Here is a 19,479-nt window from a genome sequence, read left to right on the forward strand (position 1 = left end):
CCCCCATCCGTCTCTTTCCCCCCCCACCCCCGGTCAGTCCCTTTCTCCCCCTCCCTATCCGTGAGCTCTGATGTCTGGTGTGTTCCACACTATCGAATGGTCCGTTTCTGCTGACTCCAGTGACCCGCAATATATTTTGCAGGTTGATAAAATTCTCAAGGTGATCCCGAGGGACCGGAAGACCTATCTGTTTTCTGCAACAATGACCAAGAAGGTACGCGACGCGAGAGGTTGAGAGTTTTATATACCGTGTATCTGCCCATGTGCCTCGGTGGGCGGGGGTGTTGCTGAGGCTGCGGCCTGTGGTGACCAGCAAGGTCCCAGCTTCAGTCCCTGGCCTGTGCTCAGTCAGTCAGTCTCAGTATCCGGGCGTACGGTGTTGAATAATCTGCCCAGGTTCCCAGTCCTGAGCAGTGCCCAGTAAATCCGGCCTCCCGCTCGAATGTTTGCAGTGAATCTGCACACGCTGCCCCGGGCCTGAAACTTGTCCCAAACGTCGGCAATTCTCTGAATATAAATCCCGACATTACATCTAACCCAGCTCTTTGTTTGTATACATGATGCTCGTGACCCATCGCCCTCCCTCCCACCACCACTATCTAACAAACAGCCTGCTCTGTGTTTTGAGGCAAGGCTAAGGGAGTTTGACCGATCAGTCTGGGCTCAGTGACAGCTCTCTCGCCTCTGAGCTCCGGGTCATCGAATCACAGAAATTTACAGCACAGAAGGAGGCCATTCGGCCCATCATGTCCCCGCTGGCCGACAAATAGCTACCCAGCCGAATCCCACTTTCCAGCTCTCGGTCCTGTGGGTTACGGCACTTCAGGTGCACATCCTGTTTAAATGTGGTGAGGGTTTCTGCCTCTACCACCCTTTCAGGCAGTGAGTTCCAGACCCCCACCACCCTCTGGGTGAAGACATTTCCCCTCAAGTCCCTGCTAAACCCTCCCCCCAATTACTTTAAATCTATGCCCCCTGGTTGTTGACCCCACCTGCTAAAAGAAACAGGTCCGTCCTATTCATGCTATCTGGGCCCCTCATAATTTTATACACCTCAATCAGGTCTCCCCTCAGCCTCCTTGTTCTAAAGAAAACAACCCCAGCCTATCCAATCTTTCCTCATTGCTAAAATTCTCCAGTCCTGGCAACATCCTCGTAAATCCCCTCTGCACCCTCTCCAGTGCAATCACATCTTTCCTGTAATGTGGTGACCAGAACTGCACGCAGTACTCCAGCTGTGTCCTAACCAGTGTTTTATACAGTTCAAGCATAACCTCCCTGCTCTTGTACTCTATGCCTCGGCTAATAAAGACAAGTATTCCGTATGCCTTCTTAACCACCTTATCCACCTGGCCTGCTACCTTCAGGGATCTGTGGACCTGCACTCCCAGGTCCCTCTGTTCCTCTACACTTCTCAGTGTCCTACCATTTAATGTGTATTCCCTTGTCTTGCTAGACCTCCCTAAATGCATTTCCTCCCACTTCTCCGGATCCGATGTGGGTATGTGATTCCAGTTCAGGATTACCTGGAGCGGGTAATCTCGGCACTTGCAGCCCCAGAGTTTCCTGCGTTGCACTTTAAGCAGCTGCTCTCTCGGTAGGCCAGAGAGCAGGGTGTGGGGACCTGCTGCCTAACCTGCAGGAGAGAGTCAGAGGGACACGGTACTGTCATTGCCGAGAAGCACACAATGTAAGCCAGAAAAGAACCCATAAATAGAATGGAGGTTTGTGGCGATGCTGCAGCCATGGAGTGGTCAACCGATGGGGCGGTGCGATACTTTAGGGGTTTAAAAGCTGCCTCCTTGTTTCTGCCCCTCGCAGGTACAAAAGCTGCAGCGAGCGGCACTGAAGGAGCCGGTGAAATGTGCCGTCTCCACCAAGTACCAGACGGTGGAGAAACTGCAGCAATATTACGTGTTCGTCCCGTCCAAGTTCAAGGTAACAGCAGTTGCTGCCCTCGCACACCACGTGTTTCTGGGCCGATCGCAACCACTTGTCGCAGTTACTTTCCTGAAATCACCTGATCCCGTTCAAACCTCAAGTGCCGTCTTTCAGATGAGACATTAAACCGAGGGCCCCGTCTGCTCTCTCAGGTGGATGTAAAAGATCCCATGGCACTATTTTGAAGAAGAGCAGGGGAGTTCTCCCCGGTGTCCTGGGGCCAATATTTATCCCTCAATTAACATCACTAAAAGAGATTATCCGGTCATTATCACATTGCTGTGTGTGGGAGCTTGCTGTGCGTAAATTGGCTTGTGTTTCCCACATTACAACAGTGAGTACACTCCAAAAGTACTTCATTGGTTGTAAAGCCCTTTGGGATATCCTGAGGTGATGAAAGATTCTTTCTTTAAATGCAAATCCCCTAAATAACCCGAGTGTAGATATTTTTCCAGTTATATCTCGGTCTGTTGTGTATGCCCCATGGTAGTGCCCTCGGTCATTTGGCGAATGCAAGAGTTTTTATATATGTGAGATAACTGGAGACAAACTTCAGTTCTTGCTCCACAGAGCCACCTCATGGCCAGCACTGCAATTGCACCGTGAGAGTTCTCACAACAGCATTGAATGGGAAATATTGACATACCAATTTACAATGGTAAATGGTGACGGCAGGAATGAGTGCCGCCCACAAGGAACGCGAGGATACAAGGCACAGCGGAGGGGAATTGATCTGGTTGTGCCTACGTTCCCAGCAATATTGTAAAGTTTGACGATTCTCTCGCCAGGATTGTTACCTTGTCTCCATTCTCAACGAGCTGGCCGGGAATTCCTTCATCATCTTCTGCAGCACGTGTAACAACACCCAGCGCACGGCCCTGCTCCTCCGCAGTCTGGGCTTCACCGCCATTCCCCTGCACGGGCAGATGAATCAGGTGTGCTGCCGTCCGTTACTCTTTGACGTGATCGTGTTTGTCCCACGACGCCAGCCGTTATTTGTTTCAATCCTATTTCTTTTCCTTTTCTTTTTTTAAAAATTGCAGCACAAACGTTTGGGAGCTTTGAATAAGTTCAAGGCCAAGTCTCGGTCGATCTTGCTGGCCACGGACGTAGCGAGCCGCGGGTTGGATATTCCACACGTCGATGTGGTTATAAACTTTGACATTCCCACCCATTCCAAGGTAGGCCACTGCTGGTGGGAACCTGGGTGTCCCTTGTACATCAGTGAGTGAAAGCAAACAGGCCGGTGCAGCAAGCAGTTAGGGAGGGAAGTGGTACGTTGGCCTTCATTGCAAGAGGATTTGAGTACAGGAGCAAGGGTGTCTTACTCCAGTTATACAGGGCCTTGGTGAGACCGCACCTGGAGTATTGTGTGCAGTTCTGGTCTCCTTACCCAAGGAAGGATACACTTGCCATTGAGGGAGTGCAGCGAAGGTTCACCAGACTGATTCCTGGGATGGCAGAACTGTCGTATGAGGAGAGACTGGATCGACTGGGTCTGTATTCACTAGAGTTTAGAAGAATGAGAGGGGATCTCATTGAAAGGTATAAAATTCTGACGGGATTGGACAGACTGGATGTGGGGAGGATGTTTCCCCCGGGGCTGGGAAGTCTAGAACAAGGGGTCACAGTCTCAGGATACGGGGTAGGAAATTTAGGACCGAGATGAGGAGAAATGTTTTCACTCCGAGCGAGGTGAACCTGTGGAATTCTCTACCACAGAAGGCTGTGGAGGGCAAGTCACTGAATATATTTAAGAGGGAGATAGATAGATTTCTAGACACAAAAGGCATCAAGGGGTATGGGGAGAAAGCAGGAATATGGTGTTGAGAGAGAGGATCAGCCATGATCATATTGAATGGTGGTGCAGGCTCGAGGGGCCGAATGGCCGACTCCTGCACCTATTTTCTATGTAAGCTAACCTGAGTGTGTGCTGGACAGGCCCTGGTTTTGCGGTGTGTAAAGCTGCTCCATCTGCCTGCCGCGGTTTAACACCGCCTGATGTTTGCCTTCCAGGATTACATTCACCGAGTGGGACGGACAGCCAGAGCGGGACGCTCGGGAAAATCCATCACCTTTGTCAGCCAGTGAGTGCGGCTCCGTCAAGTTAGCGGCTCCAGGCACTGCTTTCCCTTTCACTCCCGCTGTAGCCGGCAGTGAAACGCCACGGCAGAGTGAAACGCCACGTGACGCAGGTTCGGGGGGAGGAGGTGTGGCTCAGTGGGCAGCACTCTCGCCTCGGAGTCACAGGGTCGTGGGTTCAAGTCCCACTGCAGGAAATTGAGCACAAAAATCTAGACCGACTCCCCGTGTAGTACTGAGGGAGCGCCGCACTGTCGGAGGGGCAGTACTGAGGGAGTGCCGCACTGTCGGAGGGGCAGTACTGAGGGAGTGCCGCACTGTCGGAGGGGCAGTACTGAGGGAGTGCCGCACTGTCGGAGGGGCAGTACTGAGGGAGCGCCGCACTGTCGGAGGGGCAGTACTGAGGGAGTGCCGCACTGTCGGAGGGGCAGTACTGAGGGAGCGCCGCACTGTCGGAGGGGCAGTACTGAGGGAGCGCCGCACTGTCGGGGGGGCAGTACTGAGGGAGCGCCGCACTGTCGGAGGGGCAGTACTGAGGGAGCACCGCACTGTCGGAGGGGCAGTACTGAGGGAGCGCCGCACTGTCGGAGGGGCAGTACTGAGGGAGCGCCGCACTGTCGGAGGGACAGTACTGAGGGAGTGCTGCACTGTCGGAGGGGCAGTACTGAGGGAGCGCCGCACTGTCGGAGGGGCAGTACTGAGGGAGCGCCGCACTGTCGGAGGGGCAGTGCTGAGGGAGCGCCGCACTGTCGGAGGGGCAGTACTGAGGGAGCGCCGCACTGTCGGAGGGGCAGTACTGAGGGAGCGCCGCACTGTCGGAGGGGCAGTACTGAGGGAGCGCCGCACTGTCGGAGGGGCAGTACTGAGGGAGCGCCGCACTGTCGGAGGGGCAGTACTGAGGGAGCGCCGCACTGTCGGAGGGGCAGTACTGAGGGAGTGCCGCACTGTCGGTGGGGCAGTACTAAGAACATAAAGACATAAGAACACAAGAAATAGGAGCAGGAGTCTGCTCCGCCATTCAATAAGATCATGGCTGATCTGATCATGGACTCAGCTTCACTGAGGGAGTGCTGCCCTGTCGGAGGTGCTGTCTTTTGGTTAAACCGAGGTCCCGTCTGCTCTCTCAGGTGGATGTAAAAGATCCCATGGCACTATTTTGAAGAAGAGCAGGGGAGTTCTCCCCGGTGTCCTGGGGCCAATATTTATCCCTCAACCAACATCACTAAAACAGATTATCTGGTCATTGTCACATTGCTGTGTGTGGGAGCTTGCTGTGCACAAATTGGCTGCTGCGTTTCCCACATTACAAGTGACCACACTCTCAAAGTACTTAATTGGTTGTAAAGCGCTTTGAGACGTCCGGTGGTCGTGAAAGGCGCTATATAAATGCAAGTCTGTCTTTAGTCGCTTGTACCCCGAGTTAGGCCAGGCCCGGCGCACAATGTCGCTCATCCCATTGCTACAGGGGAGGTGGTCCCGGGCCAGCGATTCCGTGCCGGGAGGTTAGTGCAGCGGGTGGGGAGAGAGCGTCCTGTGCTGAGACCTCAGTCACACAAAGCTGTGTAAACACTGTCTTCCTGGTGTGTTCCTGATCACAGAGCTTCAGCCCGGGCTCAGGAAATTACTGGTGGTTATTGGTGTTTCAAATCTTCACAACGTGCCGACTTAAAGGGAAGTTTTTAAAAGGACATTGAGGGATGTTATGTTCTTGGCGGGAGTTCCATCGGGGACAAATCGCACTGGGTTCTCTGAGGCGTGTGGTAGCATTCTGTCTGGGTACAGGAGGGGAATGTTCCCTGTGTTGGGGCAGCTGTGGTGGCTGGGTGTCTCCGGGCAATGCAGACCCCGCTGTGAGGGAGGGTCTCTCTCTCCACTCACTCCTGGGGTCTGTGACCCGAGGCCCGTAACACACCCGGCCCCTCCCCCGCCCCGCTCCGCTTCCCCCCCCCTCCCCCGCTCCCCGCTCCCCGCTCCGCTTCTCTGCCCCCGCCCCCTCCCCCGCTCCGCTCCACTTCCCCCCTCTCCCCCTCCCCCGCCCCGCTCCACTTCCCCCCTCTCCCCCGCTCCCCGCTCCACTCCGCTTCCCCCCCCTCCCCCGCCCCGCTCCACTTCCCCGCTCCACTCCGCTTCCCCCCCCTCCCCCGCCCCGCTCCACTTCCCCCCAACCCCCGCTCCCCGCTCCGCTCCCCCCCAACCCCCGCTCCACTCCGCTTCCCCCCCTCCCCCCGCCCCGCTCCACTTCCCCCCTCTCCCCCGCTCCCCGCTCCACTCCGCTTCCCCCCCCTCCCCCGCCCCGCTCCACTTCCCCCCTCTCCCCCGCTCCCCGCTCCACTCCGCTTCCCCCCCCTCCCCCGCCCCGCTCCACTTCCCCCCTCTCCCCCGCTCCCCGCTCCACTCCGCTTCCCCCCCCTCCCCCGCCCCGCTCCACTTCCCCCCAACCCCCGCTCCCCGCTCCGCTCCCCCCCCAACCCCCGCTCCACTCCGCTCCCCCCCCAACCCCCGCTCCACTCCGCTCCCCCCCAACCCCCGCTCCCCGCTCCCCGCTCCGCTCCGCTCCCCCCCAACCCCCTCCCCCGCCCCGCTCCACTTCCCCCCAACCCCCTCCCCCGCCCCGCTCCACTTCCCCCCTCTCCCCCGCTCCCCGCTCCACTCCGCTTCCCCCCCCTCCCCCGCCCCGCTCCACTTCCCCCCTCTCCCCCGCTCCCCGCTCCACTCCGCTTCCCCCCCCTCCCCCGCCCCGCTCCACTTCCCCCCAACCCCCGCTCCCCGCTCCGCTCCCCCCCAACCCCCGCTCCACTCCGCTCCCCCCCAACCCCCGCTCCACTCCGCTCCCCCCCAACCCCCGCTCCCCGCTCCGCTCCGCTCCCCCCCAACCCCCTCCCCCGCCCCGCTCCACTTCCCCCCAACCCCCGCTCCACTCCGCTCCCCCCCAACCCCCGCTCCCCGCTCCGCTCCGCTCCCCCCCAACCCCCTCCCCCGCCCCGCTCCGCTCCCCCCCAACCCCCGCTCCACTCCGCTCCCCCCCAACCCCCGCTCCACTCCGCTCCCCCCCAACCCCCGCTCCCCGCTCCGCTCCGCTCCCCCCCAACCCCCTCCCCCGCCCCGCTCCACTTCCCCCCAACCCCCGCTCCCCGCTCCGCTCCGCTCCCCCCCAACCCCCTCCCCCGCCCCGCTCCACTTCCCCCCTCTCCCCCGCTCCCCGCTCCACTCCGCTCCCCCCCAACCCCCGCTCCCCGCTCCACTCCGCTCCCCCCAACCCCCGCTCCCCGCTCCGCTCCGCTCCCCCCCAACCCCGCTCCCCGCTCCGCTCCCCCCTCCCCCGCTCCCCGCTCCGCTCCGCTCCCCCCCTCCCCCGCTCCCCGCTCCGCTCCGCTCCCCCCCAACCCCCGCTCCCCGCTCCGCTCCCCCCCTCCCCCGCTCCCCGCTCCGCTCCGCTCCCCCCTCCCCCGCTCCCCGCTCCGCTCCGCTCCCCCCCTCCCCCGCTCCCCGCTCCCCGCTCCGCTCCCCCCCTCCCCCGCTCCCCGCTCCGCTCCGCTCCCCCCCAACCCCCGCTCCACTCCGCTCCCCCCCTCCCCCGCTCCCCGCTCCGCTTCCCCCCAACCCCCGCTCCGCTCCACTTCCCCCCCTCCCCCGCTCCCCGCTCCGCTCCGCTCCCCCCCAACCCCCGCTCCCCGCTCCGCTTCCCCCCAACCCCCGCTCCGCTCCACTTCCCCCCCCCCTCCCCCGCTCCGCTCCACTTCCCCCCCTCCCCGCTTCACTTCCCCCCAACCCCCGCTCCCCGCCCCCTCCCCCGCTCCGCTCCACTTCCCCCCCCCCCTCCCCCGCTCCGCTCCACTTCCCCCCCCCCCTCCCCCGCTCCGCTCCACTTCCCCCCCCCCCCTCCCCCGCTCCGCTCCACTTCCCCCCCTCCCCGCTCCACTTCCCCCCAACCCCCGCTCCCCGCCCCCTCCCCCGCTCCGCTCCACTTCCCCCCCCCCCTCCCCCGCTCCGCTCCACTTCCCCCCCCCCCCCCGCTCCCCTCCCCCGCTCCGCTTCCCCCAACCCCCGCTCCGCTCCGCTTCTCTGCCCCCGCCCCCTCCCCCGCCTCGCTCCACTTCCCGCCCTCCCCCCATTCCCCCGTTCTCCCCCGCCCCGCTCCCCTTCCCCCGTTCCCCCGACTCCACACCCACTCCTCCCCCCGTTCCCCCTTCCCCTCCCCCCCCCCGCCCACTCCACTCCCTCGAGCTGAGGTACGGTTTCACAATATCCAGCTGCCCTCTATTTCCTCGCCCAAATAACCATTCTTCATCTGTCAGCTTGGGCTGAGAGTCCACGGGCTATTTGACCAGGTGTGCAGCCGAGCTGGATCCGAGCCGCCCCGATTCTCCCCCTTTCCCCCTCGCCCTGATCAGCAGAGGTCGCTGCACAGTCACAGGGGCACCGACCCTCGCTTCCTGCTCCCTAACACAGGCGTTTGGCCGATTTAATGTCCCCATACTCTGCCTCTGCTGTAACGGACTGAATCAGCACCGGCTCGGTGTCTGGATAAACTCAGCCAGCGGCAGAGCGCCCTGCGAAAGATTAACATCTGCTCCTGTGATTCCGCTCAATAAGTGACAAAGTTAGCTTTAAGAAGTTGAGTTGCCTGGAAAGTCTGTCCCACGAATTAGTCACACTGTAGCCCGAGACGCCCCCTGGAGCGTTTGTCCGGAGTTCATTCTGGGTGGTTATGTTCCAGTTTTGCGCCATGGCCTGTGTGCTTTTAACACTCCCTCAGCACTGCCCCTGAGTAGGATTCGGTGCCTGGGGACAGCAGCACATTCCGATCTCTCACTTTACATGACCAGCCTCCCTGCACCCGATGCCGAGCCAGCGCTGTGACTGGGAGGGAGCCAAACAACGCTCCTTGTACAATGGCACAAAAACCAATTGCAATGTAGCCCCAAAGTGTTCCTGGACTTCACACTGCTGGGCCCTGTTAACCTGCGGAACAGGTCAGCTGCTCGGTGAAGCAACTCCTCTTTACACGGCACCTTGTCATTCAGAACAGCTGCCAATCTGACGGGAAAAGGTCAGAGCAGTGCCAAACCGCCCCCCCCCCCCCCCCCCCCCCCAGACACTGCACTCGCAGGGGGAGAGTGTGTCTCGAGTGCTGGAAATGTGTGTGTGCAGGGCTGGGGGAGAGGGTCTCCAATGCTGGAAACTACAGTTCGGTGTCCTGGTGATCTCAAGCCCATGTCCCAATTATCGGCAAGACCGTTTATATCAAGCTGTGCAATCCTGCCTCCTCTTCCTCGCCTCGCCCCTCGATGTCCCCACTCCACTCCGCCTCCCCTCCACTTGGGCTGCTATAAATGGCCACTCTGCCCCTGGGGGTCGTGCTCCCGCTGACTATGCAGTGACACGTGTGGGTGTGTGTTTGGGGTGGGGGTGGGGGGAATGCACGGTCGGATCAGACACGACTGATGTGTCGGCACACACTTGATGTCAGAGTATTCCTGGCACTCGTGCACCGCCCCTCCCCCAAAAACCTCGGGACCTGGCAATGCCCAGCCACAACAGCTGGCATTTACATATCGCCCTTAAAATGTCCCAAGACGCTTCACAGGACTGATTATCAAACAAAGTTTGACACCGAGCAGAATAAGGAGGTATTTAGGACAGGTGACCCAAAGGTTGGTCAAAGAGGGAGGTTTTAAGAAGAAACACCTTTCACGACTGCAGGACATCCCAAAACGCTTTACAGTCAATGAAGCACCAATTAAGGAGTGCCTTAAATGAGGAAGGAGAAGCGAATTCCAGAGCCGGAGAAAGAAGTGATGTAACATACGCAAGTGCTGACAGTTAATTACCGATGTAAAGCGCTGGGATTCTCTGCCTGACACCTCCAGCTATTGACGCGTTGTCTCGGTCACAGGTACGACGTGGAACTGTTCCAGAGGATTGAGCAACTGATTGGGAAGAAGCTGCCAGCGTTCCCCACGCAGGAGGAAGAGGTGATGATGTTGGTGGAGCGAGTGACGGATGCTCAGCGATTTGCTCGGCTGGTATGTGGGGTTCTCGTTCTCTGATCGCGCACCGTGCCGACGCTGGGACTGAGGTGTGGGGCGGGGGGTGTAGATTTCACACTGTGTCCACCCGACCTGCGGAATAACAGCCAGCGGTTCAACTATAGATTCTGCCTGTTCAAACTTGGGTTGTGTACTGAGGGGGCATTTTGAGCTGGGGATCAAGTGCTGATGGTTTAGGGTGTGATTTGAGGGACTGAATTCAGACTTTTGGAGTATTCCAGCACACAACAGCTCACTCGGCCCATCAATTCTGTCCAGGTGTTTTTATCCACCCAACACATCTCATCTGATCCCGTGCCTGCTCCACCCCCCCCAGCGCCTGCTCACGCTCTTTCCCCCCCCCCCCCCCCCCGGCGCCTGCTCGCGCTCTTCCCACCCCCCCCCCGGCGCCTGCTCGCGCTCTTTTTCCCCCCCCCCCCAGCGCCTGCTCGCGCTCTTTCCCCCCCCCCCCCCCCACCCCGCGCAAACCGTTTGGATCTCTACATTGTTATTCCTTGACCCTGGTAACGTCTGAGCTGTGCTGCACCTTTTCCATTGCTCATGTCCTTCCTATAATCAACCACAACAACAACTTGTATTTATATATCTCCTTTAACGTACTAAGCGGTCCCAAGGTGCTTCACAGGAGTATTATGCGATTAAAAATTTGACACCAAGCCGCATAAGGAAAAATTAGGGCAGGTGACCAAAAACTTGGTCAATAAGATATGTTTTAAGGAGCGTCTTGAAGGAGGAGAGAGAGGTAGAGAGGCGGAGAGGTTTAGGGAGGGAGTGCCAGAGCTTGGGGCCCAGGCAACAGAAGGCACGGCCACCGAAGGTGGAGCGATTATAATCAGGGATGGTCAGGAGGGCAGAATTAGAGGAGTGCAGACATCTTGGGGGGTTGTGGGGCTGGAGGAGATTACAGAGATAGGGAGGGGCGAGGGCCATGGAGGGATTTGAAAACAAGGATGAGAATTTTGAAATCGAGACATTGCTTAACCGGGAGCCAATGTAGGTCAGTGAGCACAGGGGGTGATAGGTGAGCGGGACTCGGTGCGAGTTAGGACACGGGGCAGTGAGCACAGGGGGTGATAGATGAGCGGGACTCGGTGCGAGTTAGGACACGGGGCAGCGAGCACAGGGGGTGATAGGTGAGCGGGACTCGGTGCGAGTTAGGACACGGGGCAGCGAGCACAGCGGGTGATAGGTGAGCGGGACTCGGTGCGAGTTAGGACACGGGGCAGCGAGCACAGGGGGTGATGGGTGAGCGGGACTTGGTGCGAGTTAGGACATGGGGCAGCGAGCACAGTGGGTGATGGGTGAGTGGGACTCGGTGCGAGTTAGGACATGGGGCAGTGAGCACAGGGGGTGATGGGTGAGCGGGACTTGGTGCGAGTTAGGACATGGGGCAGTGAGCACAGGGTGATGGGTGAGCGGGACTCGGTGCGAGTTAGGACACGGGGCAGTGAGCACAGAGGGTGATGGGTGAGCGGGACTCGGTGCGAGTTAGGACACGGGGCAGTGAGCACAGAGGGTGATGGGTGAGTGGGACTCGGTGCGAGTTAGGACACAGGCAGCCGAGTTTTGGATCACCAAGTTTACGTCGGGTAGAATGTGGGAGACCAACCAGGAGTGTGTTGGAATAGTCAAGTCTGGAGGGACCAAACCTGTATGCAGTGCTCCAGCTTACAGACCTTGTTTAAAATACACATTCTGTGCCTTGAGGTACAAAAACCAAGGATTGTTTAATTTTTCTCATGACTTTATCTAAATGTTAGTAGCTTCAATGACCCGTGTACCTGCTGAGCAAGGTGCCTCCCTCCACACTCCTCCATGCAAAGTCTTGCTATTTAAGGAGAATTTCTTAACCCTGTTCGAAACTGCACATTTACATTTTTCTGCATTGAACTGCATCTGCCACCTGTCTGCCCAAGGAGCGCATTGCTACATTGTGAAAATGGGGGCTCGACAAGGTGGATGCAGAGAGGATAGTTCCACTCCGAGGGGAAACTAAAACTAGGGGGCATAGTTTCAGAATAAGGGGTCGCTCATTTAAAACGGAGATGAGGAATTTCTTCTCAGAGGGGGGTGAATCTGTGGAATTCTCTGCCCCAGAGAGCTGTGGAGGCTGGGTCATTGAATATATTTAAGGTGGAGATAGACAGATTTTTGAACGATAAGGGAGTGAAGGGTTATGGGGAATGGGCGGGGAAGTGGAGCTGAGTCCAAGATCGGATCAGCCAAGATCTTATTGAATGGTGGAGCAGGCTCGAGGGGCTGAATGGCTGACTCCTGCTCCTATTTCTTATCTTCTTAAGAAAATATATCGCTTCAGCTGCCCAATTTCCCCCTAGCACATGGATAACAATGTCACGTAAACCAACTGACAAAACTGCTCTTAGCCCAGCCACAATATAACAGCTCGATAATTGCTGTAGAAATGTCATGACTTGTTGTGGCGGTTTGGGAAGGTTAGAAAGTGGTTGTAATCCCAGCAGGATTTGTTTAATGGAAGTGGTTTGGCCCAGTGGAACTTTCCATTGTGTAAGCGATCTGTTCGGTATGAATCATCGTTGTGTTTGGCTCCTGCACTGGGCTGTCTGTTCAGTGAATCAGGGTAACGTGACGATTTATAACATCTCCCAATGCATTTTCACAAAACCCATGGAGAATCTCTCCCTCCTTCCCTGGTACTGAGCGCATGGATTGCAAAGTTTGGCCCCAGAGAATGTCCTGAGGCTGACCGGGGGGGGGGGGGGGTTGCTCTGTAATTGGCCCTGGGTCCAGCGTGGCTGGGTTTGAGTGGAAGGTGGGGAGGGGAGACAGGGGCAGGAAATCGGTCAAGGCTCCTGCCCACGGATCCGTGTCCAGTGACTCCTGTTGGACAAACACATCTATTGATGACGTGACTGCCTCCTACAGTCGAATAGTTGGCCCAAAAAAACACACATGATGTGGTCATTTATCACATTGCTCTTTGTGGGAGCTTACTGTGTGCAAATCTCGGGGGAGGGGGGGTGCTGGATGAGGGATGAGAATTTTGAAATCGAGGCGTTGCTTAACCAGAAACCAATGTAGGTCAGCGAGCACAGTGGGAGATGGGTGAGCGGGACTTGGTGCGAGTTAGGACACGGGGCACAGGGGGTGATGGGTGAAAGCGACTGGGTGTGAGTTAGGACACGGGGCAGTGAGCACAGGGGGTGATGGGTGAGCGGGACTCGGTGTGAGTTAGGACACTGGGCAGCGAGCACAGGGGGTGATGGGTGAGTGCGACTTGGTGCGAGTTAGGACACGGGGCAGTGAGCACAGGGGGTGATGGGTGAGTGGGACTCGGTGCGAGTTAGGACACGGGGCAGCGAGCACAGGGGGTGATGGGTGAGTGGGACTCGGTGTGAGTTGGGACACGGGGCAGCGAGCACAAGGGGTGAAGGGTGAGTGGAACTTGGTGTGAGTTGGGACACGGGGCAGCGAGCACAGGGGGTGATGGGTGAGTGGGACTGGGTGCGAGTTGGGACACGGGGCAGCGAGCACAGGGGGTGATGGGTGAGTGGAACTTGGTGTGAGTTAGGACACGGGGCAGTGAGCACAGGGGGTGATGGGTGAGTGGAACTTGGTGTGAGTTAGGACACGGGGCAGTGAGCACAGGGGGTGATGGGTGAGTGGGACTCAGTGTGAGTTAGGACACCGGGCAGTGAGCACAGGGGGTGATGGGTGAGTGGGACTCAGTGTGAGTTAGGACACGGGGCAGTGAGCACAGGGGGTGATGGGTGAGTGGGACTCGGTGTGAGTTAGGACACGGGGCAGTGAGCACAGGGGGTGATGGGTGAGCGGAACTCGGTGTGAGTTGGGACACGGGGCAGCGTGCACAGGGGGTGATGGGTGAGTGGGACTCGGTGCGAGTTAGGACACGGGGCAGTGAGCACAGTGGGTGATGGGTGAGTGGGACTCGGTGTGAGTTAGGACACGGGGCAGTGAGCACAGGGGGTGATGGGTGAGCGGAACTCGGTGTGAGTTGGGAACGGGGCAGCGAGCACAGGGGGTGATGGGTGAGTGGGACTGGGTGCGAGTTGGGACACGGGGCAGCGAGCTCAGGGGGTGATGGGTGAGTGGGACTCGGTGTGAGTTAGGACACGGGGCAGTGAGCACAAGGGGTGATGGGTGAGTGGGACTTGGTGTGAGTTAGGACACGGGGCAGCGAGCACAGGGGGTGATGGGTGAGTGGAACTTGGTGTGAGTTAGGACACGGGGCAGCGAGCACAGGGGGTGATGGGTGAGTGGGACTTGGTGTGAGTTAGGACACGGGGCAGTGAGCACAGGGGGTGATGGGTGAGTGGGACCTTGTGTAAAATACATATTCTGTGCCTTGAGGAACAAAAACCAAGATACACTCCAAAAGCACTTCATTGGCTGTAAAGTACTTTGAGACGTCTGGTGATCGTGAAAGGCGCTATATAAATCCAAATCTTTCAAACTGAGCATCTGAGCTCTGATGTGAACGATCGCTTGGACAAGGTATCGGGGGGCAGCTGAAGCCATGGAACTGAACCCCAGTAAGACCCAGATCCTGGGAGTGCAGAGGAAGAGGAGAAATTCTCTCTGCAGCAACAAGAACTGCTGGCAGGTATTCTGAGCTTGTGCAGACGCTGATGTGCAAAAATGCCAGTGACCTCGCCAGTTTGTGTGAAACCATTGTTTTCCTGTTTGCTGCCCCAGACCCAGGGGCCAAGCTATCGGTGCCAGCTTACATAGCTTGCACTGGGCGACGGACCAGCCTGGCTTTGATTTAACTCCACACGAGCAGCATTGGCCACAGGGTCACTGACCGACTGACCCAGCCACTTGCATGGGTCCCACCCCTGCTCTGGGCTCGGGGTGGGGGGGGGGGCTTTGCTGTCTTCCCCCACTGCACCCCACACAACAATCCTGGCTTTTCACATGCTGGGAAAGTTCAGGCGGGGACACGGTGCAGACACTGTCTGTTATGTAATCTGAATCTGGGAGAGGCATTATTGACATCCCGACACGAACCCTGGCAGTGAATTCCTCCTCCAGTGAGACATTGCAGAGCTCCACATCATGTTCCACTGGCACAAACTGGGAATGTTACATCACCTCCTCAATCCATTCAAGTCATTCAAACAGCAGATCTTCATTTATCATTTGCTAATTTTCTTGAAGATTAGACAATGTTATTTTGCGATTTCCAGCACTACACATGCTGTTGCCTGCTCATTTTCTCCCATCACCAGATGACGGTTTCAAAGCAAACCAAATTTGTTGGTAATGTGAAGTGTGTTTATGCGCGTGTGTGAGTGTGCACGCGAGGGAGGGGTGCGCGAGGGAGGGAGGGGCGAGCGAGCGCGCGCGCGCGCATGGGGAGAGAGAGAGAGAGAGAGAGAGAGTGTGTGTGTGTTAGTGTGTGTACACGCACGCGCGGGAGGGGTGAGGGAGCGAGCGTTCGGGAGGTGAGGGAGCGAGATGGTGGGGAGGGGTGGGGGTGAGTGAGGGAGCGAGCAAGAGCCCGGGGGGGAGGGGGCGGTGAGGGAGCGAGAGCCCGGGAGGGGTGAGTGAGTGCACTATGTGTTGTCGGACTGGCAGACTGTACCATCCCCAGGGACCCTCGGTACAGTATGTGCTGAAGGAGGGGGCAGGGTTTGTACAGTGTGTACTACATGTAGCAGGAGGGATGTTTGCTCACACCTACGTACACTTTCAGTCCCTGTTTGTACTGTTCGTGCCTGTGGCTGCATATAATCAGTGTCGAATGTTTTTACCAAATCTTCTTTCAGTTAAAATAAAATGACACAGTATTAGTGTGAAATAATTGTCCTTTAGGGGAACAGCTTGAAAGTTTATGTAGTTTCGGGGAGAACGTGTAACAGTGTACAGCACTGGGTGGGAGTGAGATGCGGTGTTTCACTCTGACTTTTACAGCCCCTGTCGCCCCCCAGCATGAGCAGGCTGTCCGAGGAGGGGGTAAAATGAGATTGTGCTTCATAACATCGCTGGGAAATTATACACGGAGGTCGCCTCATGATACATGAACAGAGCAGACCCCCTGCCTGCTGAGAGCGGTGTGCAGTTTACGGGGATCAAAACCAGGAAGGGGAAAAGAAAGGAGCGAGTGAATTTAATCGGCGGGTGGTGAGGGCGTGTGCAGTTTTATTGTTTTGTCGGATCGTTCGAGGTAACCTCACCCCCGTCTCTCGCCCCCCCCCCCCCCCCCCGCCTCTCTCCCCCATCCCCATGGACTCTCCATGCAGTCCCTCGCCCCCACCCCCTGTCTCTCGTCCCCCCCAGGGTCTCGCCCCCTGTCCGCACTGTGCCCGAACACCCACTCCGATTGTCGGGGCCCGTCGAGCGGGCGGTTTGAGCAGTTAATGTCGCCACCCTGTGAACGGTTGACCCCTTGCCCACAGGCCGCTCGGCTAGAGCCAGAGACTGTTCGCTCGAGGCTGTTCCGTGCCGGACGCAGTGGCCGCCTTGAGCAACGCGCGGCTTACAGGGAACGTTGGCGTTCCGGTTTGACTCTGAGTGTCTGCAGTAACACCAAGTGTCTGTACTTTCAACAGGAGCTGAGAGAGCAGGGAGACAAGAGGAAGCGGTCACACAAAGAGAGTGATGATGACACCGAACAATCGCTGGGTGTCAGGAGGAAAGTAACAGGCGGCAAAGCAAGGAAAAGGCCACGTTAAAGTTCCTGGGCCACGGACAGTGTGCTGAAATTGTGCTCTGATTAGAGGTGATATTTATATCTTATATGGCGGCCCACAGCTGAATTCTACCAATGTAGAGTTTGATCAGTTTGCTCAGATCCCGATGTGAAGACTCCACTGTTGATGGTGTAAAGCGATGAAGAAATGTCCCTTGACAATGATGCTTTGCCAATCCTGGCTCAGCAGTTCAATGTGCTCTTTATCCAGCACCGTTTCCTTCGATAAATATCTGCAAAATTGTGTTGCTCTTTTTAGAATAAAATCTTCAGCCTGCGATGTACCATTTGAGAAATGTTTGAAACTGTACAAGATTTAACTAAATGTTCTCTTAAATAAACACAACAAATCCAGTTGGGATTCCGGGCTGTGCCAAATACAATATTTATCCAGGAGTGAACCCAACTCAATAACACGCGAAGAATGATGTCTGAAAGTTATCCTGGAGTCTGCCTGGTCACAGTTCCCTCCCGATCCAGCTCCCGACTCTGACCCCTCTCCCAGCTCTCCCGATACTGACGGAGCCCTCCACCATCCTGCTACCCCTGCACTGTGGATTGCTAGTTCTAAAGCACTCCCTTTCCTGCAGCAAAGTCTCCGTCTAACCCACCTCTTCAGTCCCTCCCTCAGCTCCACTGCCGACCATTTGATCCTCACTTGGTGAAGTGCGCTGGGGGAGCGAGCAGGGGCTGCGCTGTCTTGTGTATATACGTTCGAGGTCAAAGGTGGGGATATGTGAAGAGTTAAGGTTGGGCCAATCAAAGTAAGAGCTGGGGATGGTGGGCTGGATCTGTCGAGCTGTGAATAACCTGGGCTGGATTTCCCACCCACTTTTTGTGGATGATTTGTTGGCTCTGTGCGGGTGTGGGCGGAAACATACTCCGGGATTGGCCTTGGTGCGTCTCCATTTCCTGCTGGGTGCAATCGGTGCCTTAAAATGGCCCTAACCTTCATCATCATCCTAGGCAGCCCCTCGGCAGAGCCAGGTCTTGGTCCAGTGACAAGGGTTAACCAAGACAACTGGAGACCTGCTCTGCTGCACGGACCTAGTGCACACACACATCGCAGTGTGGGCAGGTCCATGCTGCCCCTGGGCTCCTGGCCCCGAACTCGGGCCTCTCCTGAGCCCCAATCACATCCCTCGGCAGTCTCTCGCCCCTCCTTCGCCCCGACCTCGCTGCTCCTGCTGTACCTGCTCCAATCACCGACCAGGACCTTGATGATGTCCCTCTTTGCTGCTGTCGCCCTCCTGCTCCAACACGTGCATCATACATACAGTTATATTCAAGAGCACCATGTACTAAGAAAAGGAAAGAAGAACTTGCATTTATATAGCACATTTCACATTCTTGGGACATCCCAAAGAAATTCACAGCTAATTAATTACTTTTGAAGCATAGTCACTGCTGGTATGTCGGTAAACGGAGCAGCCAATTTGCTCACAGCAAGAACCCACATAAAGCAATGGACCAGTTAATCTATTTTGCTGGTTGAGGGATGTTGGCCAGGACATTGGTAGAACTCCCCCGTTCTTCTTCAAATCTTTTACATCCACCTGAACAGGCAGGCAAGGCCTCAAGTTATGTATGATGATTGTTATAATACACTTCTCCCTCCTTAATGAAGAAGTTAATGTCTGTAGCGCCACACTGTGGATGCCTGTGTTACTGCAGCTAGTGCTGTGCAATAAAGAGCAGGTCACCTGACCAGTAGGTCAGAAGATTCCGGAACCTGCAGCCATCTTACAGGTTGTGTGTTGTGTGCTCTCCGAAGATATGACACCAACCTCAACCATAGGGCCCATCAACGGCGGTAGGGGTAGACTGGCGCCGATGTTCCCTGATTCAACCACCGCACTGAATGACACAATGTGCGGCACACACAGGCCACTGGGCCCCACCGCTCCGTGCCGGGGTTTATGCCCCACCGCTCCGTGCCGGGGTTTATGCCCCACCGCTCCGTGCCGGGGTTTATGCCCCACCGCTCCGTGCCGGGGTTTATGCCCCACCGCTCCGTGCCGGGGTTTATGCCCCACCGCTCCGTGCCGGGGTTTATGCCCCACCGCTCCGTGCCGGGGTTTATGCCCCACCGCTCCGTGCCGGGGTTTATGCCCCACCGCTCCGTGCCGGGGTTTATGCCCCACCGCTCCGTGCCGGGGTTAATGCCCCACCGCTCCGTGCCGGGGTTTATGCCCCACCGCTCTGTGCCGGGGTTTATGCCCCACCGCTCCGTGCCGGGGTTTTTTGCCCCACCGCTCCGTGCCGGGGTTTATGCCCCACCGCTCCGTGCCGGGGTTTATGCCCCACCGCTCCGTGCCGGGGTTTATGCCCCACCGCTCCGTGCCGGGGTTTATGCCCCACCGCTCCGTGCCGGGGTTTATGCCCCACCGCTCCGTGCCGGGGTTTATGCCCCACCGCTCCGTGCCGGGGTTTATGCCCCACCGCTCCGTGCCGGGGTTTATGCCCCACCGCTCCGTGCCGGGGTTAATGCCCCACCGCTCCGTGCCGGGGTTAATGCCCCACCGCTCCGTGCCGGGGTTTATGCCCCACCGCTCCGTGCCGGGGTTTATGCCCCACCGCTCCGTGCCGGGGTTTATGCCCCACCGCTCCGTGCCGGGGTTTATGCCCCACCGCTCCGTGCCGGGGTTTATGCTCCACACCAGCCCCCTCCCACCCCTCTCCATCTCACCCCATCACCATATCCTTCTATTC

General features: G+C 57.7%; 1 protein-coding gene across 1 annotated transcript; it reads left to right on the top strand.

The window, feature by feature from the left end:
- Nucleotides 1–146: 146 nt before the first annotated feature.
- ddx47 (DEAD (Asp-Glu-Ala-Asp) box polypeptide 47) lies at nucleotides 147–17,128 on the top strand. The gene is made up of 7 exons (XM_070861902.1): nucleotides 147–214; nucleotides 1,822–1,938; nucleotides 2,730–2,876; nucleotides 2,985–3,122; nucleotides 3,958–4,028; nucleotides 9,920–10,049; nucleotides 16,628–17,128. Exons 1-7 carry the CDS (start codon nucleotides 203–205, stop codon nucleotides 16,748–16,750), a joined length of 738 nt encoding a protein of 245 aa, XP_070718003.1. The 5' UTR covers nucleotides 147–202; the 3' UTR covers nucleotides 16,751–17,128.
- The last annotated feature ends 2,351 nt before the right edge of the window (nucleotides 17,129–19,479 follow it).

The sequence above is a fragment of the Pristiophorus japonicus genome, chromosome 19 (genome assembly GCF_044704955.1).
Source record: "Pristiophorus japonicus isolate sPriJap1 chromosome 19, sPriJap1.hap1, whole genome shotgun sequence".
NCBI classification, from domain to species: domain Eukaryota; kingdom Metazoa; phylum Chordata; class Chondrichthyes; family Pristiophoridae; genus Pristiophorus; species Pristiophorus japonicus.

Coding starts and splice junctions, on each gene's coding strand:
- ddx47 (XM_070861902.1), top strand. Junction 2,877..2,984: donor TGCACGGGCAGATGAATCAG/GTGTGCTGCCGT, acceptor TAAAAATTGCAG/CACAAACGTTTGGGAGCTTT. Junction 3,123..3,957: donor ACATTCCCACCCATTCCAAG/GTAGGCCACTGC, acceptor TTTGCCTTCCAG/GATTACATTCACCGAGTGGG.